Here is a 24,530-nt window from a genome sequence, read left to right as displayed (position 1 = left end):
GGTGGCAGCTCTATGCTTCCGTAGGAAGGCGCACACACATCACAAATAAACAAGCAGGTCGTCCGGGGAGGACCGTCCGACCGTGACAGTCAGGGGGCTATGTCGCCGTGTGGTCTTTGGCTAATTCTGTGTTTTCTTGCTGTCTTCAGTTAAGTTTGTTCTCACAGAGACTCGTGCACCAAGGCTATTTTTTAGAAAAGCTTCATACTTTTGTTATCCTCTACTGACCATTGCCAGGCACACAGTTGTGTGTACATGTGTGTGTGCCGTGTGCGGGCGTGAAGCTGGGCTTGGGCTATCAGAAGGAACAAAGAGGAAAAGGAGCAAAACAGAAGAAGAGTAGAACTAATACCTAAGAATACATTTTTAATGCTTTTATATTATATTTTTTTACTACTCAAAACTAAATTCTTTGTATTAACAGTGCTATCAAGTTTTGAGGCTCTTCGGGAGTTACACATAAAGTCAGATGGTGTTTGGTGCTAATATTCCACAGGTTTGCAAGTAGCTTATATCAACAAACTGTAATAATATTTTTCACTGGACGACTGGACCATGGCCTCATAAAAAATGTTTTCGTTTCATTTATTTAAAACATAGGTGTCATAAACGTCCCTGTTGCTCTGACGCTATTTCCTATGAAAGGCTTATATTCAGGTAGACAAGTAGTAATTTGTTGAAACCCATAATGACTTCCTCTTATGTAGAGTTTAATCAGTGTGTTCTTGTAGATTGCACCCTCACCCTCATGAATAGAAATTAAGTGGAAGGTAGAAGGTCATTTTTATCCTGTGTGAAATTATGGTGTTGCAACTGAAGACACTCCTCCCTTTTAACTAACTTTCCACTGACATCACAGAGCCATATTTCTTGATTTGCAGTGCTGCTGTTGGGTGTAGACAGGAGGTTTGGCACTCCGTGTGTGTGTGTGTGTGTGTGTGTAGAGGGGAGGTAAGAGGTGAAAAATACTTATCATTTTCAGGTGTCAGAATATATTTTATTTTATGATCTATCTGTGCTCATGGCCTTTTTTTCCCTGTTTGAGCTTGGATGCCATCCACAGTAATGTTTTAGGCAGACTACCTCTCCAGATATGTTCAGCAGCAGGTGCTAATTAATTTAAAGGGTTGGCATGTATTTGGATGAAAAATGCAGATTGTAGCAAAAGATCACATATACACCCTTCTGCACTCATTTAGGTGAAACAGTAGTCTAGTTAAACATCACCTGGCATCAGGACAAGTTTTTTTTGAAGAGGGCAAAGTCTGAGTCTTTTTCCAGTCGTGTCCTGTACTTTCAGGGGGAAGCATCATTGACGGCTCTGTGGAGACTGGGGCTGCCCTGTTGTTCTGTTACTCTGAGATTAATGATTAGATTCTGGTTTCTCCCATGAACCTCAGTGACATAGTCTCTTTCCAGACTAAATAAATAAATACATAATACATGGACTATGTTTGTAGTTTGATTCTGTTGTGTAAGTTTTGCTTATCACAGAGTAAACATCACTGGTGTTTACTAGTATTAGATGTTGAATGGCATTGAACAAAATGGACATGAAGTAACAATCAAGACAGACACTGACCAAGTGTCAGTTTAATATGTAAAAACATGTTTTTGTGATGTTGAAATCGACCAGTGCCCCAGTCTACATAACCAAATACAATATTCTTATTTTGCGCATAAAATGAAGCCTTAAACAGACGCACATCACAATTTTGTCTGTGCTCTTGGATTGTTCCTATTTTTAGATATCTCCTACAACATATTCTCACTCACCTTTCACATTCAACTATGACTTTAATCTGAATACTTGGAGTGCATCACTCTGCACTGCACACAGTGACAACCTTAATCTTTGTTAAAGGAAGGAGTTATTAAAAGAGTGTAGGAGACATGTTCCATCTGTAACTGGAGCTTTGAGGAGACAAATCCACTCACAGGTACTAAAGGTGATAAAAAAAAAAAAAGCTATGCAATCTGTAGTATCAAATCTGCTCCGAGGGAAGGAGGCACTGACACGTTGTGCTCACTCACATCAGCTTCAACAGTTTCTGTGTTGTCCTGCTGAAATCTGAGGTTGTCAGAATAAGCTACCAGCTAGAAAAATTATGTACAAAAGCAGTTCAGTTAAATTTTTTGGCAGTGTTTAGAGTTGTCAGTCACTTCAGTAGATCAATAGATTATTCCACTTTGAGCAGAAACAATAATGCAAAAGCACGACAGGATATAGTTTGGCAGCTGGTATATGTAGGGTGGTTCAGTGTGGAAGGATGCATAAAGCAGGAAGTGTTTGCCCTTGAGACTACGCATTATTGTTAAATACAATAATAACGGTACAAGCACAATGTAGCCATTCTAGCTGTATGCACGCAAATGAAACTAATCCTTTAATAACACTACCACCAGTATGTTTCTGTTATACCACCGAGGAACCCAACTGGTTTATTACATTTTTAACCTTTAAGTAACCTTGACAGAAGTGTTTACGGATATGGAAGCTATTTTGTTTCAATTGTAACTTTTGATTTAGCACAGGCTTGAAGGAGACAAAAAAATGTGTAGCTTCCTCGATTGATAGGAAACAGCTGCTGTGGTAGGCTTGAGGTCTGACAGCTTATATGGGCTCAAAAGAATTCATGGTAGGCAAAGAAAAAATACAAATAGTATGTCTTTAGTTTTGTTGCTGCATTTCTGGAAGAATTTCTTTATTTCACCAAAGTAAAAGCTTCACAAGACCTTTAAGAACTGTGGCACTGCCAACATTTGTAAAGAAAAAACAAAGGAAAAGAGAAAAAAGCCCTCACTTTCAAGGTTGAAACGCAAGCTGGGGGTCCTCAAAGATAGAAAACACACGCCATCTGTTACCAGCTGGCCAGTATCAAGCTCAGATGTGTATTGCTGTAATACAATGGCTCATTATTTAGAGCCTCACTCACACATACAATGGGGGCAGTTTCAGACCATCAGATTAGTGGAGATTGACCCCTTCTCCACCCTGAGGCAACTTCCTTTTTCCCTTAACCAATCAAAATGGTGGGTTGGCAGAACGTGTAATGTGAAACCCGGAGTCTTGGCTCAACACTTCAAACCTAGGGCACAGTTGGAGGCCAACAGAAACAACAGCTGTAGTCTTTCACACTCTCCCACTCTCACAGATTTCCTTACTTTGTTATGCCCAGACAAACACCAAGTGTACCCGTGAGATACAGGCACACACCTCAGAGAGCACTGTGGGATTTACAATGTGGACTGCTGCTATGGAATAACCATTTTGGAGGCTGGCTGTATGTGTTACCTGGACTAGCCTTGCTTTTGATAAGGACACTCCACGGACTTACTTGCTTCCTAGCCAATTGGGTAGTCATAGCCAATTGGAGGTAGTCAGAGCTTTCTACAGTCTTTGCAGGAGCCTGCAGGGCCCTCTTTCTGTGTGGAGGGTGGATGATGCAGTGTGTCCTCTCCTTCCTCTCCCCTCAGTTGAGTGCCGGATCCCACTGTAGCTGCGAGGTCGGCCCCGGAGGAACCAAGAAGAAGAAATCCAAGAACCTGTGAGTATTCAAATCATATATGGATATGTCTATCGTGTTCCATTTATTTTGTTCCTTTGTGTGTTTGCTCATTTAGGAATTTTTAAGGATTTTCTTATCAATTACCCTGGTGCAACATTAAGACAATACACGAAAAACAGAGCATTGCTATTTAGATTTTACATGCAGACTTTATTTATGTGTGAGAAGGAGAAGCGATTTGAGTGGTAATTCAATGATATGACAACACAGATCTGACAATTATATTAAATTCAGAGTTTCCACTTGGATGTGTCAATAGAAATGTCCAATCAATAGTAGCTCTAAAGCTTACCCAGTACTCAAAGTTGGTACGATGCAGTGGGCATTTTGGTACATAATCAAGATTAAAGGCTTGAGCCACCCTTTATTTCTTTATATTTTTCTTCCAAGGAGCCAGACCTTCTTGCTATTTTTTTTAAATGATCTTGAGCATTAGTTCTTCAGGCTTTCTGAAGGTCTTTTGAGGTTTTTCCATTAGATGTTGGCTACATTTTCACTCACCTTCAGTCCAGTCCTTTCAATAACATGACATATTTTCAGAGGAATGTTTTTCTGTTTATTAAACCACCTAATGTTGACTTATGAACGATCAGGATAAACAAGGCACCTAATTCAAGGGATGAACCAGTGTTGCATCTACTCACAAAAGACATCTTTAGATAGAACCAAAGTAACCTGTTGCACAGACACTTGAACTGTTTCCAATTCTTTAGTTGAAACTATAGAAAATGACAAAAACTGACAGGCATAAATTCATATTTTTTCAGCAACAAGGTGATTTTCAAATAGCTACTAGCCAAAATCTTGGCATATCTTAGCAGGTGTAGGACAAACAAAGAAGTGGCAGGCCTAAAGAACAATTTCAGATGAAGAGTATCTGAAAGTGATACTCAGCAAAGACGTGACGCAGGACCTGAGAGATGCACCTGGCCCTTCAGTTGATCCTTCTATTGTTCATTAAAGCTTCATCAGAACTCATCAGAAGTTGGCCATCAAGAAGTCATTCTTAAGGAAGCAAAACAGGGAGAAAAGGCTGAAGTATGCCAACTTTTAAGAACTGGGCTGAAAAATCAGTGACAAATTGTCATCATTGTATACAAAGGAGGTCCGGAGAGTAGGTGTCTAAAGCCATCTGGGAAACACGGTGGAAGCTCTGTCATGGTTTGGTTTGGGGCTGCATTTCACCCAGTGGTGCTGGAGATCTTGTCAAAACTGATGGAATAATGAACCCACAAAAGGAAAGTCAGATTTTTATCTGCCATGCAATACCTTATGGAAAAAATTTGGATGCCAACAGCTTAGTTTTTCAGCATGGAAATCATCTCAAACGTATTGCTAATGGAGTAAAAATGTACCTGGAAAAAACAGATATGAGTCATGGATTGGTCTCCCCAGAGCCCAGACTTCAACATTACTGAAGCAGTGTGGGATAATCTTGTGAGAGAATTGAACCAAAGGCAGCCAACATACAAAGAAGAGCTTTGAATGTTTTTGAAGAAGCCTGGAGAACTTTTCCTAAAGACAGCTTAAAGAAATGACAAGAAAGCTTGTTTATGTTATGTTGAAGAATAATTGAGCTCAAGCTCAGTAGAATTGTATAACTCTGTTTTTACCTAATATATTGTACTTCCATGTATGTTTTTCTTTTGCCAAGAATAAAAAAAAAATCAGCACATGGCAACACGTTTCCCAACTCAGCAGAAAAACAGCAAGTATGACAGCCCTCCTGTTCATTCACCAGCATTTTAATGCTAATGTAATCAACAGAGTGTACAATTTCACACCCCTCTGTAGCGTGGACTGTATTAAACAATCCATCAATCCAGTCACACCCTTTGTGTGGCTGGATTGATGGATTGACGACTGAGAGTGTTAGGACAAATACCCAGTAGATGTTGAGTGTCATTTTAAAATTTAATTTCGATGAATTAAGGCAGATAGGAAAACTGTGGATGTGCTTCTTGGGTGTAAATGTGACTAATTAATGTTGCACGCATAATCTCTACATGTTCACGGACCTGCAAATACAGAAATGTATAGACGTTGAAAGACAAATGTGAAAGTTAAAGCTCATAGTGTAATGCTGCTCATCAACTGTTTAATGAAGCGGTAAATGAGGTGTATGGAACCATATGCGCGTCTCATATTCTCTTTGAGGTGAGAAGTAAGGTGTGCATGTTGGGGATGCACATGGGCGTGAAAGATGTGTGCGCTGAAGGCTCAGCAATTCATCGGCTGCTTGTTCTCTTCTTTGAAAAGATGAAAGCACATTTCTTACATTGCATACAATAAAACAGTAGCTGTCCTTGAGCCTGTTACTTTTTTTTTGCAGTGTTTAGTTAAAGAGCAGATTAAGTGATTAAAATTCCTCAGCTATTTTTTTCCCAGTAGTCTTGAGTACGTTGCCTGTTTGTCAGGTGTTGCAAACCTATTCAGCTTGTCTTCAATGTTTGAATAAAACAGGCATAAAAAGAATACAATATGGAATACAATATACTTTTAATGTGAGTATAGATCGGGTGTGCCTATTTTACAATTCAAGACTTCAAACACGGAACAAACTGATAATACTGAGCAATGTGTGCCTAAACAGATTGGTTAGAAAAAATTGTGATAGCTTGATTGACTGCAGTAGGTAGAAAAAACCTTTGTCATCTAATACTACACATGCTGTCTTCTGGCACAGCCAAGGCAAGTGCAAGCTTGAAGCATGGTCTACAGGCCAGTGATAAAGTACTGTAATTTTTTTTAATCAATATGTAATGCAGCGCTCTTCATTTATTTGCAGTTCATATTATACTGTAATATTGCAACGATACATAGGACTACATCCATGCAGCATTTCTCTTCTCTCTTCTTGGGTGCCATGGCCTTCAGCTTAAGTGGGTTCATACTGTGTGTGTTAGAGGCTAAGCAAGTAGCATTTCTACTACATGGTTCTGACACTGTTGAAGGTTGCATGAAAACAAAAGTGTCTTTTGTTCTTAAACTGTATGTCAGTCAGTCATGAAACTCTCTTCTGTCACCATCAGTCAGTAAAATAAGGATGACTCTAAATCTTCAGTGATGCGAGCCTCTTTTTGAATATACAGTTTTCACCCACTTCCAGTCATTTACCAATATGCCACACTGCAGACCAGTAGCAAGGGAAATATCTACTCATTAATAAGAATTCACCAAAAATCTCTATGCTATAGATTAAAATATGATGCATAAGCATGCTCGAAAGAAATTAAATATCAAATTACTTCGTTTGAAAGTGATTAATAACATGAGAGCCACTTGAGCGAGTAGATGTAGATTAGTGTGAAGCGGAAAAATTACATCTGACATGGCCAAATCATGCCAAGAATTAGCCATTTAAAACTTTAAGAAGGGTCTCTTTGGGCAAGGAACCAGAGAGGAGACACGTGTGGGAGTGATGTGCAGCAAGAGGTCTCGATTGCAGCGACTCTGCCTCGCAATTCACAGGACTTCTGCTACTAACGTCTAGGTGCTAGATACCACAGGGGACCTTTAGAAGTCTTACAGAGTCCATGCCTTGGCTGGTCAGTGCTGTTTTTGCAGCAATACCAAAGCATATTAGGTAAAGGTGTTCCTAATACTTATGTCTACATATGGCTTATGTATCTATACAACTTTATCTTGATCATCATTTATAGCAAAAAAGACACAAATATGGTCTTTCTTCGAATAAGCATTCTTTCTAGCATTTTTATTCCACAGACAATGGATCACTGCATGGTGACAGCACTTTCAAACCAGTAGCAATAAAATCCATAAATCTGATACATGTTGATAGGTTCAGGATCAGAATACCAAAGCGTTAAATTGGTAATCCAACTTCACTTCAAAGAGATGCTAAATGCACACACATGGAAAAGGCACAAAAATGAAGAAAGATACTCAAAAACTGTCATTGGAAACACAACGCAAATGAGCATCTGTTCATTTCTGCCATTCTGTCTGACTTATGTATAGATTTTACACTGAATATATGCAGTGTTCTCATTAGTATTGCTGGATAGAGATTGGCCATCATTGAAATGCAATACAGATAAAGCGTTTTCCTGCAAAATGATTAGTATCCCTGTAATTGGTGCCAAGGTACAAGAACTAAGTCATTTTTTGTGGTGTGAGAATTGGCCAAGTGTCCACTGAAATGCTTGCAAATTTACTGCTGAGATTAACTACTTAAAGTTCCTATTTTTGAAGAAAAGTCCAAGTTATGCAGCTGATATATATTATTACACTAAACTATATGTTTCAGCTTAATAAATCACACCAAAGACCACAAAAAAAAGACATTTAGGTGTCTGGGGCTCTTTCATCGTACATTAAAGTCATGAAACCTCAATTTTCCATTGCCCTTGAAACTCTATTTACAGTTTATAGGTTCATGCAGGGCTCTACTGCAATGCTGAATACTTGTTAGTTCTACATGATCAGTCAGTGCTATGCTGTATGAGTCCTGCTACTGTTATAGCACTCCATACAGCATTGTGGGATTACACAAATTCTTCTTTCTTGTCCACATTTATTCTATATTAGCCAGTACACAGGACAGCTAGTGTGCAACTGTTTTCTACTATCACGGTTTTTAGGTCCAAGTGACACAGTCTCAGAGGCCACTGTAGCTCCGTGCTAAGAGAAAAAAGGTCTTTAAGCAAATTGTTCTGATGCAGCTCGTCACCTTGGACAGAAGACCCTCTCCCATTGTAGTCCAAGCCTCTCAAACCCCAATTGAGGGAATCTGCCTTTAAACAGTCCATGTGGATTGAGTGAGCCCAGGGTCCGCCTTCTCCAGACCCTTAGGGCTATATAAAGCTCCACCAGAGCCTCTCAAGGGTTAGAGGAATGTGATTGCCAAACAGAGCCCTGGACTTTTGACACACACTCAGATGCAGTACATACTGCCTTCATGCTGGCACCCATGCTTCACACGATGGTTGATTTCTCAGAGAAATACCTGGAAAGGTAAGAGCAATTGTGTTGGGCATGTGTGGATTTAACTGCGGTTTGAATGTTGTTAACGAGAATTAGAAACATCAGCAGGGAGATTGAGAAAAGTGTGAGCAGGGGCTGGTTTGAGTCCCACATGGATTATTGCTCTTAGGCTGGTAGGAAGCTATCTGACCTCTACATGGATCTCATTTGACAGTCACAATGAGGGAAAAGAATCCCCCGCGAGGCTGAAGGACTGAGACTATTTTGGAGGAAACAGCTTTTACTTCTAACTTGAGGCTGTCCCTTTTTCTTAATATACGTAGCCTGGATTTCAGGAATAGGATTGCTCATGTGGTCTTTGTGGCTAGGAAGGTGAGTTTCTCTGAAATAGAGCTCTTTTTTTAGCCTTGATTGAGGGAGATGGTGGACGTGATGGTGTTATATTTATAGACAAAATTTAGGACAATTCCCTTTTTCATTGTTCTTCCAGGAATATTCAAGGGCTACTTCCTGTTGGTTACGATTCCCATGATTATTATCTTGATGAATGTGGGTTGTGTTTCTGGACACCACTGTTTCGTGGGTGAAGAATCTACAATGCAAGTGCTTACAATTTCCCCACATAAATCTCACAGTTATTTTGACACAACCCTTGACCCGTTATAGCGACACACACACAAATACACAAACAGGCACATGTGCCAGCACAGCGTTGTTTGTGTGTCATGTCCAGCATCTAGTTCACAGGCAAACGATCTTGAGTAAACAAGATCTGCTGTACACAAGACTGCGCAAATATGGGCTTAACAAAAGTTTAAGCACAGTTATTATGATAAATGTAGTGAGCGGTATACTGCAATGAAGTGGAGGATTGGATTTGTCTTGTGCTTATATGGTACACTGTGCTCTGCAATATGTCTGTCTACAGCTGTCTCCCCATGTGCTACAAGAGCCTTTCCCAGAGAGTGCGGCCTACTTTCAAGAACACCAGGAATAGCCAGGGGGGTGCTATTAGTACGACTAATGTGAGCCAAGCAAAGAGGGAATAAAGAGCATGGAAACCTGCAGATAATTGCAGCGCAAAAGACCTCTTGCTCCTTCACTCAAGCACGTAAAAGTGTTCTCTCTCGCAGAGACGCAAGCAGGCGCATAGCGTGCGTACACATTATACCTGCGCCTCACTTTTTGCAGTGGTCACTGTGTTTAATAAAGCAAAAACAGCAGCATAGATATTGAAAAGGACTAGAGCTCAAGAGAGGCAGTAAAGAGGAACTTTAAATAGAGAGGTACTCAAGGTCAGAGGCTGTGACGACTGTGACTGTGTATGTACCATTAACACATAAAGAGCAGAGGTACAAAGAGCACCGGATAGATAACTGTTCAGCACAGTATTATGGTTAAGTGACTTTTGTCAAGTACAAGAAGACTTTCCATCTCCAGGACTGAACAAAATGATACGTAAAATTATGTAACTGCACTTTCTTCTGCCTTTTTATGTGAGAAGCAGCAGGCTTTGTCAGTATTACAACTGCTTTATGTTTTTATGTTGCTCTTTTATTATTTTTATATGTGTGCTAATGGTTCAAAGGGGCTTTAACCAGGACGTTCTTCCTTTGTTTGGGTGATTATTTACATTAATGTGATTGTGAAGAGTCGTCCGCACAAATCACTTAATCTAGCTCTGTAAAATAGTGAAAAACAGGACTATGAAAGCCTTTTTTGAATTGGTGGAAGTGGTGTTTACTTCCGCTGACCAAATAATCACACAGGCAATTTATTTCATGGCTGCAGCAGCAGAGTTCCTGCAATTACTGAAAGGCATACACAGAAACAGAGTGTTACTGCACTCCAGGTTGTGTTGATTTAAATAGAGAATGGTAACATGTGTCACTTGTTCCACAGCTGGCATTGTGTTTGAGTTTGTTTGTTTGTTTGTTTTTTAAATGGATGGAAAGATCATTTAAGAAGATGATGTAAGCTGCTTGGGTGTGCAGTATCCAGTGGCATCCACTTGGTGGCAGAAGAGAAACATACATTTCCTTTAGCTGTTGTGACATCATTGTCACATTATTGACACATGGGCTCAGCTTGTATAAAACCAGACAGAAATACATAAAGCAGCTTTGTGATGGGAAGAGTGAATTTTTCAGCTCTTATAAAACGCTCCTTTCTTTTTTTTTAAAACTCACATGCACTTGCAAGACAGAGCTTTCCTTTATGTTAACACATGCCCAGCTTAAACGTAAATTGCCTCGGGTACAAACTAAATATAGAACCGTCTAATAAACCCAGCCCTGATGTTACGAGTTTATTTAACAGCACAAGGTTTTTCTTTTTCTTTCCCAGCAGTAATATCCTTCAGACTCGAGCGGTTCACGAGGATGCCGTGTAAGAGCCCCGTACAGCAGTTAAACATCTGGATTTGAGTCTGTTTCACGCAGAGCGCTTGTGCTATTTCAATCAATGGATGAGTCATCTTCTCTTAAAGATATTTCCATTTCCCCGGTTACCTGGCCTGAAAAAAAAGGCTCTCACATGGATTTTTCTAGATCTATATCTCAGCTACAGGGCTTTTTTCATGGAACATTTGCATTTTTCACCATTTTAGCATTAAAGGAAGTACAAAGGAGCACAAGAGTGATAAACACAGGCCCTTTTAATTCCTGTTAATTTCACTGTACCAAAAACTGGCTGCATTTCTCCATCAGGGCACTTATTGTGTAGTTCTTAATTAATGGGAGGGAATGTAACAAAGCAGCCAGAATTTTAATTTGTGTCTGATTTTAGACAAGAAGGGCCGGTGCTTATATTTTCAAAAAAATATAGGGTTGATCTATCCAAACTGAAATTAATCACTACTAATGGTATTAGTTTTTCTAACGAGGAAGCCAGTTTTTCCACAAGAAATTCTCTGCTGCTGCTTGTTTGCATGAAATCCGAATACTGTGTGCTTTGAAGCAGCTTGTGATCCATTTATTTCCTTCTGCTTATCCAGTCCTGGGTCATGGGAGACTAGAGACCATCCCAGCTGCAAACTAAAAAAAAAAAAAAAAAAAAAAAATCTAAAACAGGAATATTACCATTTCAAAACATCTTCCAGAGAGATAATGAAAGAAAGAAAAACATAAATAGATAAAAGATCTCATCAGCACTTTCTTTTTCAGGTTACAGCTCTTTACAGTTTCATTCTTTCTGGACTATCCCACAAGCGCCCCATGTGAAACAACAAGTCTGTAAAGTGCAAATACTCCTTTTTTGTGGTCACACGATCCTGATTTTAAAGGAGCGATTAGCATTTTGTCAACCGTTCGTGCACTTGTGTGGTTACATGTGTACAGGCATGTTTCTTTCGCCTGTCCTGCAGCCTTTGGAAAAACTCAAATCAGCAGCTAACTTTGTTCTCTGTAGCTGTGGCGCTACTTTTAAGCATTGCAAAAATTGCAAAAATTGCAAAAATATATGCAAATACACTGGTAGAGACTTTGAGTTTTCCAACACCTGTCTGGCATGAAAGCTCCAGTGAAGTGGGCATGAGCTGGCACAGGTGCAGAGGGGTTCTTTGAAATGGTTGTATGTCTGTTCTTTTATTACACTCTATGAATATTCACGTGCTATATTTGTGCTAATCCGCAAGTGCCGGGCTCTTCCGTCCTCCTGTGTGTGCATGTTTGAATGATAGCTGTCTATAACTGGAAGCCCTGTTTCTTAATTTGGGGTGTGCATGCTCTCCTGGGGGGGTTGTCAGTTGGCAGGGGGACAGTTTGCAGTGATAAGAGCCAGCCCAGCGCACAACGTTGTGCTGCATTATTAGCAGGCCAGTCAATCCACAGTGGAAATCAAAAGCAGGGACTCAGGAAATGGGTGTTGAGTGAGGTCACATCCCAATGAGGCAGCACGTGCTCCAGGTCAGGAAAAGCCAGGACACGCACCATGGGATTATGGGAATACGCAGAATCCTGCTGGGGGGGCCCAAGGGTACAGAGGACTGGTGTGCTACCTTATCTGAGACTCGGAGTGGCGCATGTGCAGCAGGGCGTCTCTGTGTGTAAGATGGTTGGAGAAAGGTGAAACAGGTGAGGTGGGCGGTCAGGAGGGTGTTGGGTGCTGCTTCTGGATGAAAGCAGCAGAGCACTTGGGGATGTCACCGTGCGCCTTTGGCCTAGGTCAGTTTTCTCTCAGAAACCCCTCAAGGCACTTGGAGAATGGCGTGATGAAACAGAGGAGTGAGGACTGAGTCTCTCTCCTCCTTCTCTGTCACATTCGTTTAGTCCCTGCCGAGGAACCTGCCAGGGACACATCTACAGGAAAGGCTGTTAGAGAAATTAGATTGACACGAGAGGCGCTGACAAGAAGCGGCGAAAAAAGGAAATTGACATCTGCTGCTGGAGAATTCTGTGCCATCACACCAACATATCCGGCTGACGACTAGAATGTACATAATGCTTACTCCTTGTTTTTCTGGTTTTTGATTGGTTTGCTTTTGTATGGATTGGATTTACAGCACTGTGGAGCTTAATTGCTGATTCCATGCGTTGGATTGTTTCAGTTATGGATTTTGGACTTGGAAACTCAACAAACTTTCTTCCCATGTCTCCTTTTTTTGTCTTCCTTCTCTATCCACTTTATTTCATTTTCTTACCCTTCCTTCCTTCACATCACTTCCTCCTCTCTTCTACCTTTCTTTCACTCAGGGCCAAAGACATGAAGAATCGGCTGGCTTTCCTGCGGAGGAGAAATGAGTCCCCAGGAAGCAACCCAGCCGGGAAGTTAGACAAATCTATGAAGTCAGTCAAGTAAGTGGCCACTTCCTGACAGCGTGTGCTTGTGGGTGTGTGTCAGACGGTTTTCTGGATCTCACCACAACTGGTGATGACCTGGCTCTTGGAAGACAGATGTGTGGGCAGAGATGGGAGTGTGCTTGCAGTTTGGCATCAATTAAATGAATGGGAGAGTGTGTGAGTAAGGCTGGCATGCCAGAAGGAAGGATGGCTTAATGCTTGGATGCAGCCCTTTAACTTCTCTGTGAACTATATTCATTAGTTGAGTAGATTCATATTTATTTGTGTGGATCATTTGGCATCAAGTAGGCAGAGTAAACATCCATCCCCAATGTATTCAAGGTATAGCTAATATAACCATAATAATCATAGTTTTTGTGACTTGAAAAAAAAAGAGTCAGATACTGACAATAAATGTGGCAGTGCATCTTATCTGGTCTGCTCGATTTAAAAAGGAAGTTAATCTGTCTTTGTGTCATTACTTAGAAGACGTAAGAACAAGGAAAAAGTGTAAACGTTTGTTGGCGAGTCAGGTGAGGTAATAGAATATACTATGAAACTAAAATATTGTCCCAAATAAGGCCTGACACGTGGATTGCAGCGGGCTAAGATTGGCCGTTAAAAAGGCATACTTCATTGCAGGATACAAAAAAAGAAGGGCAAAAAAAGGATGAGAGGCAGCAGGGGGCAGACAGATACCCATATGAGTAGGAGGCTGCGCATCCTCATTGGCTGGCTGAAGCCACTCCCCCCCTCCACTGCCTTCCAAGTTGCATTGAATGCAACTATAAAAGCCTCCCCCCACCACTACAGTGGAGCAGACTCATGGCTCTCGCTGTTGTGACCATTCATGAGGTAGAGCCGAATGTGAGAGACTAGACACAGAGTGGAAGGAAGCAGTGAGAGATAGAGGACGCGTCTGCAACTGCATTTCCTCTCACCTGCCCAGCAAAGTTCTGCGGATGGGTCACACAATGAGAAACCTGGCTGAAATGGGCTTGTTAAAGAATCGCTCTGCTTTCATCTGCAGGCCCACCCCAGAGGAAGCGCTCAAATGGGGGGACTCGCTTGATAAGCTGCTGGCTCACAAATGTAAGTGACTGGATTTTTTCCCTTTCTTCTCTCGACTTTTGCCTCATGTGTTTTACATTCTTGTGTTTTACATTCTTGTGTTTTACATTGCTGTTCAGTGCATCATGGTTTTAGACTCAGAGTGCATGCTTAAGGTAGTGAGGGAAGTAGATGAGCACTGAAACTATGCACTTACTGACATATACATGCACACACATACACGTTGTTTATGTAAACGTGCAGCTTTCAGCAAGTTTCCATAACCTAAAAGACAATATTCATAATTGAGACAGAATGACAAAGTGAGACCAACACAGGCATCCTGCTCTTGTGCTGCTATTCTGAGGTTTTCCACAATTCATCACCCACAATCTACTCCCGATTCTTTTACAAAAGCCAAAAGCTGACACGACGCCAGCGCTACATCTGCTAGTCATTCGGTTTTGCTGGCCTCTTTATTCGCTCTCTTTTAATTTCCTCTCCTCCACTTCTTACCTCATTCCTGCTCACCAGAATGAGGTAAGAGATGACTGCGTGCATTGGCTCTGCTTATCAGCGTGGGTGATTCATGGGAACGGAAAGGTGCAGACAGGAGCTGTGGGAGGACAAGGTTTCCTGCTATTCTCTCTCCTGGATGCTTTCTTCCTTAAATCATTAACAAGACCAAAACTTAAAAAAAAAACAGACCAAAGTGCCTCATAGTTATTTCCCCCCCCCACCCCACCCCCCCCTTTTACACGGAAACAGTCACTTCTTTGTTCATTCGCAGCTTGTGCACAGGAGCAGCATTGCCATCATGCCCCAAATATTAAGGAATTACAGAGTCACAGGGGTGATGTCACTTAAAAGGCCGTTGAACAGTTGAATGTGCGCTGCTGTATTCAGGCTCGCTTTTATTTCACGATTCACTTTATTCCAACCACATGCCTCAAAAGGCCGTCACCGAGTTATTTTTAGACACTGAAACTCTGAGGAGGGCTTCAGCTTTGAGGTTGCCATGGCACTTTAGTCAACTCTCTCCTTGTTTATTCTCCTCCTTCCCCTCCCACCCGTCTGCTTTCCCCTCAGATGGTCTGGCAGCATTCAGAGCTTTCCTGCGCACAGAGTTCAGCGAGGAGAATCTGGAATTCTGGCTAGCATGCGAGGAATACAAGAAGATCAAGTCGCAGTCCAAGATGGCCTCAAAAGCCAAGAAAATATTTGCAGAATACATCGCTATCCAGTCTTGTAAAGAGGTGAGTGCGAATGGACGCAGCCTGTAAAAAAGGGCTTGAAAATGGTAAAGGAAACATGCATTTATTCCTGGACTTATTCTCACTTATTTTGGCTCTGCAGGTAAATCTGGATTCATACACTAGAGATCACACTAAGGACAACCTGCAGAATGTGACACGCTCCTGCTTTGACCTAGCTCAGAGGCGGATATACGGGCTGATGGAGAAGGACTCATACCCCCGATTCCTGCGCTCTGAACTCTACTTGGACTTAATCAACCAAAAAAAGCCTAGCTCCACTTCAACTTCATCTTCGTCATAAGAGACTAGAAAAAAAAGAAGATGAAGAGAAGAGAAAGATGATGAGAGTAAAAAAGAGGCCAGACTTGAAAAGTTATACGTAGAGTGGGTGGGATGTGCGCTTCTTTGTCTGCCTTTATTTTTTATTTTCGTCTTTCAGTCTGTTCATTATTTGCTGTTGTGGTGTGAGAGGTCACGGCAAACATATGGCACTGCAAAGGAATGTAGTTTACATAGTTATGGGTGAATGGCTCGACTGATGCGTGGATGGATGGATGCAGACGCCCATCAGCAAGGGCTGGAGCAGGAGCTGGACGCTTGTCTCACCACTGATTTTTGTTCTCCTTTTTTCATTCATATTGTCAGCAAAAAAAATTATCAATTTGTTTGTGCTTTTGTCCAGTTGTACTGGAGTAAAGGAGGAGTTGCATCATAAAAAAAAAGAAATCCCTGCGACACGAAGACAGTCCGGTACTGTTTTATCACTTTTCCAGCCCCTTCCTTTATTTCTTTTGAGAATTCCCTCCTTTGCTCCATCACGTCTCTCTGTGAAGCAACTTCAAAGCTGTCGGTACGACGTGACGTCCTCTTCCTTCACGTTCTCTCATCAGACTCTGTGACAGAGGAGGAAAAATCAAGCTGATGTCTGAATGAAAAGCCACCGGCGTGGCTCTGGTTTCACACGCATCCGTTTAAACCCTGCTTCCGCTCGAAGCTTCTATAAATGGCTTTCACCTTAGTTTGTTCATAAGACTGTGGAAAGACGACGTGAGTGTTCAGCACAAAGACAGGCAAAGAACACAGACGTATAAGTAGTAGATGGACTGGAGCTGTGACAAAACGCAAATATGTGTCTCACATTAAAAGACATTAAAATCTACAAACACACAAAAAAAACAAGACGACTTGCTTCTCGTCTCCATAGACTGTTTACGACAAGGAAGGAAAATCCAAGAGGAAAAAGATTAAAAACATCTCCTTTAACATTGTAGCTCATTATGGACTAATCAAGGAACCATTCTCAGGACATTGCTATGACAGGTTACTGCTTAGTTTATGTGCTTTTCTGTTTCTGTTTTTATACACAGGTTTTTTTACATGCTTTAGGGTTCCAACATGCACTCCCCGCTCATACTGAGCAATACACGAGAGGTTGCTCGTTTCACAGAGAAAAAAAAGCTTCACATGTACAAAGGTTTGCTATTTATTTAGATTAACTTGCTGGATGCTTCTGCAGACTTCCTCACATCCTCCAAGGCACTCAGCTGAAAGCTCTCACTGTTCAATTTAACCACCAAACAGGTCCAGTGCTGTCCTGAACTTTTAAGTGCAATATTTTATTGTTTCTTTTTATTTTTTATTTTATTTTAATATGATATTTGGTTTGTTTCTTTGGTCGTTTTTTTAAATGGGGAAGACGGAACAGTTTGAGCTCTGTATTAACTTTATTTGTTAAGAGAAAAAAATACTTAGAGCTATAAGGTTGACTTACAGCGTAAACTTTCAAGAAGCATAAGTAGTTTAAGTAGGTGATTCTAACTGTGTGTTAACTCTCCCCTCCCCCCCGGCAGCAGGCAGCTGGGGGAAGGGGGCAATATGGTTGTAAATATAATTCTTTAAGAAAAATATGTGATAGCACATTTAAAAAAAATGAAACAAAAAAAACCCCAAAAAAGCCAAACAAGTTCCTGCTGGTGATGAACGTGGGACCCGGCTGTATCTATGTAAATATGAGAGACTCAAAACTATAAGATGACATGTATTGTTTAAAAAATAAAAATTAGGTGAGCGAGAGCAGGTACAGTCTGCTCTTTTCCCTGGTCATACACTGCTTGTAAGGAGTATCATTATCACTGTTTACAATTCAAAATGCATCTCCGGTAATAGCAAGTGAAAACAGTAGAGTACATGTGGTGTCATTGCTAATGATAAATAAACCAACCAACTGATGACATAAGATGTCTCTTGTCTGTGGATTCTTTTTCTTTTTTTATGTTATTTTGTTTTTAATGCCTATCTGTGTTGGTCACAAACATGCTGAGATGTAATGTGATGTGCTTTTCAGGTGGTCCGTGAGCTCCCGCAGACACTCCCAGAGAAACAAAACACATGCATTAAGCATGAAGTTTCCCGAAGGAACTGTTGACATTTTGGAAAATGCATTCATTTGCCTTTTTGAAGCTAGCCTCAGCACACAATCATATTAGGTGAGCATAAAAACTGGATGACATTTAGTCTGGCTTAGTCCAAGCACACACCAGACGTCTTTTGAAAAGAAGTTGTAATTTTGGGCAGTTTTTTGTGTTACATTAATTTCTTTCCACACACTTATCAAGCCACAACTTCAGTTTTTGATATGTGACAAGTCTCGAGTGTTTGAACTGAAGGCTCATCCAAGAGGCGATACTACTGATGGAAGTATTTATCCCAGAGTGGGGCTGTCCACTTGGTGGTCCTGAGGGTTCAGTCACTATTAAAAAATGACTGAACTGTGAAAGAAAAATGTGGAAAATTTCCGATGTGAACATTATGGACTGAGAAGATCAAACTATCTTGAGAGGAATGAAAGAGGTCATCTACGTCCATTGTGAACGACCATTGTTGAACAGAGGTGGTGGCTTTTGACACCAGCTGTCAGCCACCTACAACTCAGACTTCTCAGGCAATTCAACCCCCACTCACCCCTCGATCCATGTGACCTTAATAACATGACGGCAGTGTGGGAAAGAATTCACTCCTCGGCCACTGTGGCCATAATGACCCACACCTTGTTTAACACCTTTTAAAAAAGCCTTTTTTATTAATTTTTTAGTTTTATAATAAATCTTTAAACTGCCAAATATAAAACAATTAAAATAGACAGTTGTTTTCAAACCTTGCAAACGCTCAAAAAGTGTGGCTTTAGAAAACAATTTGGGACAATGATTGTGAACATTGAGACTTGCCCTGATCCCAGCTGTCTGGTTTTCTAAAAAGAGGACGGTGTAAATATGACACAGGGTCGAGTGCTGGCTGGGTTTTTGGGTTGGGATGAGAGAAACAGTTGGAGGTCTGTGAGAGTCATGTGTGTGTGTTTGTCTGTGTTTTTGAGGGGGGTGGTTGATCAGTCTGAAGTGGCGTTGGAGACAGTAGTAACAGCACCTAATCCTCTTTACCAGTTGCCATCTGTTTTGACAGACACAGCTTCTTTTTTCCAAAAGTGCTTCCTCTCTGAAGTGCTTCCCCTTGGCCGTCTCTATGTATTGAAAATATATACTTTTGTTCATTTTCTTTTTTTTTGCTCATCCTTTCTACCAAACAAAGTTCATACTCATGAGCTACTTTGCCAATTCTTTTTCCTTCCTTAATGTCATTTGTGTCACTGTTTTTAAATTCAGCTGTCAACTCCAAAACACATCCATCTCACATTTCCTGCCCAGATCCCTCACGTCCCGCAACCATGTCTCTCAGTCTTTCCTCCTCTGCGACAGCCTCTTATCGCACCATTCCTGTCAAGTGATAACTTGCTACCAGGATATTGCATGACAGCTAGTACAGTTAGTTTCATTTTTTTATATCATTTTTACTGTACTTTGCTTTTCAGTTTACCAGCATTCACAGGCACACATAAAAAAATCTAGAAAAAGAATGATATATAAAATACCAGTTTCTGACTTTAACTTGCCCGCTTCTTGATTTCTAAGATTTTTGCATATATTTGTCATACTTGCATGTTTCAGATCATCAAACTAATTTTAAGAACTGCAGGTCTCACTTCCCTCAGTTAAGGTCAGTGTTCATGACTCACAAAAGGCTTGTCTCACATAAACAAAAAAACACCTTAATGATCCACAAGACTTTGGGGAAAATATTCTGTGGACTGACAAGACAACAATTAGACATTTTTGTTACATCTGGTGTAAAACTAACAAAGAATTTGTTGATGGACATTTAAAGCTCTTCTTTGGATGCTGGCTGCCATTTGTTCCATTCTCTGTCAGATGATCCCCCACTGCGTCGATAATGAATGATGGATTGGACTCCTGGGAGGCTGATAGTGTTATATTGTGTGTTTTTCTATCTAAATATGCTTTTACTATATTGCTACCATGGATGCAGCTACTCCCAATCAATTGCTGGGATGGTGGATCCAAATCACATGGTACTTTCCTGCCTTCATAGTTCCATCTGTTTTGGCAACATCCCAAACCATGACAGAGCCTCCACCAGTCCAGTCCTTGAACCTGAAAATAGTCAGGTACAAGACCAGACTGACACTAAGTGAAAAAGCAGCCACTGTCCAAGAAAAAGTTTTGAAAGACTTTCTTAAAAAAAAAAAAACCTGGAGAATTATTGTTTAAGATTACTTTATGAAATTTTTAGCCTGTATTCTTGTAAGCAAAATACTAAGAAATGAGGGGTGACTCAATACTTGTTCACAGCACAGCATCACACAGTAAGTGACAAAAGAGGTGAAGCACATCAGACGTATCCATTTATGATTTGAGTACTCACAGGTTCTACTTTTGGTTTTTCTGGGGCTGACCTCGCAGCTACAGGGGGATCTGACACCTGACTGAGAGGTGTACTCTGTATAATTCACCCTCCACACAGAAAAAGACTATAGCAAGCTCTAACTACCTATGCAATGACAAACCAAATGACTTTCTAGCTATCGAGCAAGTAAATTTGTGTCAAGCTAATCTAGAGTGAGACTAGTTCAGATAAGACACACAGCTAGCTTTCTGTTGCTTATTCCATGGAAGCACGACACATTCTAGCTAGTTTTGCACAGTACTGCATATTGCTGCTGTAAAAATTTGGGAATCTCTGTTTAATTTGGTTGCTTCAGCCACTCAAGGAAGTTTATGTGACTTGGTTTAAACTTGGATTGCCAATGCCGCTTCAAATAGCTTTATACACCATTCATAACAGCATTTCCAAGAGTGTTTCGAGTTCATACAATTTATGTCAGAAATATTAAAACATATGTTTAACATCATCACTGGGCAATCACTGGGTGATATATATAATATATGTTGGATATTTTGCATAGCGAAGAGAAAGCATGTGAACTAAACAGAATCATGACACACTGTCTTGCTGGATTCAGCGGCGGTTCCCTGCTTGTATCCCATGTATCTGTGCAGCAGTCACAGGGGCTTAAGCCTCACTTAATCCTTAATTCTCAGATCAGCCTATCCTTTCAGCTCTGGCAAGTTTGCAAAAGAAACATCATATCTTCCCTTCTGCCCTCGATGACTCAGCAAACCCCCTCAATCCTGGATGCTGTTGAGGGACTTTAATCTGCGTTTATTTGTTCCTTCAATGTGTGCATACTTCAATAAACAAGCCTGTTATGTTAACACTATTAGCCCAAGTCCCAGCAGTTGTTTTAGAACAATGATGCAGATAGAAAAGAGGTATTCATCCTGCTACATTCACTGCATTTCCTGACCAAATTCATGAGAGTCAATGACTCTGGAACCCTTTTGGTAGACAGGAACTGTAAAAGTACATGTGGATGGGAGTAGAAAGAGAATAAACTTTCTTTTTGTCTTTTATATCATTAAACTACATTTAAAAAAGTGTCAGTACATTTTCCCTTGTGTCTTATTTAATTTTCTCAGAAAGATATACAATTATCTTCTGAGATTTTATCCTTATCGAGCTGTTTTCACGTGAACCCGATTTATTGTCCTAACAAAGCTAATGAGATGGAGAGCAGCGATGTCCACAAGTGAACCAGACAAAAACAAAGATTTAAGGTAACCCCTGGAGGTAAAGAGGAGAAAAGGCAGGTGTTCCACAACAAAACACTTTAAATGATGAATGTTGTGAGTGAAGTAACACTAATCCTAAATACACTTCACTAATAGGATTGTAATCAACTGAAAACCCACTGACTTCATCAGATTACAAGCCAGGAAAATCCTACAGACAGTGTTGTTACCTGAACCTGCTTCTTGAATAGAACATAAGATGTCTACATTTAGATACATCCATAATTACGTCAGTGCCATTAAATGCTTTGTTCTGTTGGTTTTATTAATTTGCTCATCTGGGATAGGCTCCTTGTCCCCTACTAAGTTGAACTAAGTGGAAAAACAGATGGATTTTTGTCTGCTTAAACCAACAGGGAAAAAATTCCTGCTCAGCATTATCATGACTAAAATATTGATGAAGTCCCTTTTTTTTTTTTTATAAAAGGAAGGGGAAGAAATTATGTTTAGAAAAATGTTTCTGGTCCCAGATTTGATTCTGCCAGCCGGTGTCTGCCTGTGTGGGTTGTTTTCAGTAAGGTGGGGCTTTAATCTTTACAGATAACAATAATTAAAAACAAAAAAACAACCCCCCCCCCCCACCCCCCAAAAAAATAAAATAAAAAATAAATAAAAATAAATAAATAGATAAAAATAAACACAGGAACACCAAACAGAGATAGTCAAACTAAAATTAATTTTAATACTATCATTTGGCAAGATAGAGAGAACAACGAAACACAAAGGGACCTTTACATAAACACAGATTGAGACAGAGGGAGGAAATTAATGTGGAAATTCGGAAACAAATAAACACAAATCACAAACTCAAGTAGAAAATGAAGCTAAATAAAGGCCAAGGAATTAAAACTAAAACCAGAATAGTAAAACCATGTGAACAACCAAAACATTACAACATCTAAAACTAAGATTTCAAAGCATAAAACAAAGGACAGAACAAAATCTCTTCACTAGAATTAGAATTAATATGAATAGAGAAATAGTAATATTGAGGGAGAACATGATGCAAACTTAAAAGAAATACAAGCCCTATAAACATGAATTGGATTTTTGAAATATATCATCATTCAGATTTCTAACAAGAAGAAAATGCAAACTACTAAGAACCTAAACTCACATTAGCATAACACTAGCATTAATACAACCAAACAATACAGCAAAAATACAAAACACAAAACCCTGACGCGAAAGCCAGGGGCCATGACAGTGTGACTTTTGGCACCACATCATATGACAGCTGGGACAGACTCCAGCCCCCCTGCAAACCTAAACTGGATAGGCAGTTAAGAAAATGGATTGACGAGAGAAGACACCATACTAGCATCTGGTTAATGTGATGCAGTGGATTATGTCATTGGCAAAAGAGCCGGCAAACTAAAGCTAGCAGTGCACTTTCTAATGTCGATATTTGTTTGGCAGAAGCAGGATGAAAACAGTGTGGATATTTGAATCTTAGATAAGAACTACAGCAGTGGAGCTAATGTGTGCTGCTATTTAAAGTTTGTGCCTTTTAAAAGCATGCAGAGGGTTGCTACCTGCTTAGCATCACCGTAGCGATAGTCTGTAGTGACATTACTTTGTATTTATGCAAATACAAATTTGCTTTGATATATATACACATATATATTCAAAAAAAATTCCCCGCTCGCCCCCGCGGGCGGTCTGTCCTTCAAGCTCTTCTCTGAGCCCTTGCTATTTCTCGAGCTTCTCGTGTTCCTTCTTTCTGATGTTGCTGTCATTGGGAACCCGCTACATCGATCACTAAGGCCATCTTTTTCTGTTTGTCTACCACCACTATGTCCGGTTGGTTAGCCACCACCATTTTGTCCATCTGTATCTGAAAGTCCCACAGGATCTTAGCTCGGTCATTCTCCACCACTCTAAGGGGCGTCTCCCATTTTGACCTCGGGACTTCCAGGCCGTATTCGGCACAGATGTTTCTGTATACTATGCCGGCACGATCTATGTGCTCTTCTATCCAGGTATGCTTCTACTGCATTGGCAGCGTGTTTGAGATCAATATCATGCTGAAAAATGAAGCTCGCTACAGTTAGATTCTCTCTGACGGTATTGCACAGTGGATCAGATTCAGAGGGTACATTTCTGCATTCATATTTCCATCAGTTTTGACCAGATCCCCAACAGTGCTGGCTGAATTCCAACTCCAAACCATGAACGAGCCTTTACCATCTTACCAGTTATCCAGTTTCCTTAACTTTGTAAGGAAAAACTCCACACCATTGCTGAGGATATGCAAATTTTTGGAGAGCCCTTTGGGAATCAAAGTCCAAAAATTCTTGAACTTTTTGCAAACAGTCTGTTAATAACAAAGTTCCCAGAGATACAATTTCAAACGAATTCTTTGCTAAGTCGTTTGCCTACTGAGCTTTGTGCCTTTTTTATGCTTGAAGGATTCATAGGTCGGTGTCAAGTGGCCTAACAAACAAAAATAATTTCTTTGAAAATGTTTAGGTACAAAGACTGGACTGACAATCAGTGAAAAAGCAGCCGAGGTCCAAAGAAAAACTTTGGAGAACCACTTTTCAAGAACACTGTTTTAAAAATTACAAGGAAGTCTGGCTCCTTGGAAGCAAAAGATAAAAAAATGAGGAGTAGCTTACGACTTTAGCTCTGCACTGTAAGTACCGTGGATGCTTCAGTTAATGTCCAAAAATCAGAAAAAAAAGAAGCTATTACGTCAACAGGCTATTTCTCAAATTGCTGATGCAAGATTTCTTGGAATACTTTGAGCAGCATAATCACTAGCTCTGAGTCTAACCTAACACCTTTGGGTTGTGGTTGAATAGCACGAATGCGCAGCGGTCAAAGCACGGATCAGAGAGGTTTCCCCACATCTCAAACACCATGGACCGATGCCTGTTAGAAGCA

General features: G+C 40.5%; 1 protein-coding gene across 4 annotated transcripts in view; it reads left to right on the top strand.

The window, feature by feature from the left end:
* rgs3a (regulator of G protein signaling 3a) overlaps positions 1 to 17,836 on the top strand; it is a 125,144-nt gene extending 107,308 nt beyond the window's left edge. For 3 of the 4 annotated variants that reach the window (XM_085164514.1, XM_085164512.1, XM_085164513.1), the window contains 5 exons: positions 3,478 to 3,548; positions 13,208 to 13,309; positions 14,325 to 14,386; positions 15,434 to 15,600; positions 15,701 to 17,836. In XM_085164514.1, coding sequence (XP_085020640.1) covers positions 3,478 to 3,548; positions 13,208 to 13,309; positions 14,325 to 14,386; positions 15,434 to 15,600; positions 15,701 to 15,901 — 603 coding nt within the window. In that variant the 3' untranslated portion in view covers positions 15,902 to 17,836. Of the gene's footprint in view, positions 1 to 28; positions 192 to 3,477; positions 3,549 to 13,207; positions 13,310 to 14,324; positions 14,387 to 15,433; positions 15,601 to 15,700 lie in introns of those variants that run through there. The other variant, XR_014874821.1, reaches the window with a different exon arrangement.
* Positions 17,837 to 24,530: the final 6,694 nt, after the last annotated feature.

This window comes from Neolamprologus multifasciatus, chromosome 7 (genome assembly GCF_963576455.1).
Source record: "Neolamprologus multifasciatus chromosome 7, fNeoMul1.2, whole genome shotgun sequence".
Taxonomy (NCBI): domain Eukaryota; kingdom Metazoa; phylum Chordata; class Actinopteri; order Cichliformes; family Cichlidae; genus Neolamprologus; species Neolamprologus multifasciatus.
The sequence above is the reverse complement of the archived record's forward strand: the minus strand, read 5'-3'. Positions and strand labels throughout refer to the sequence as shown.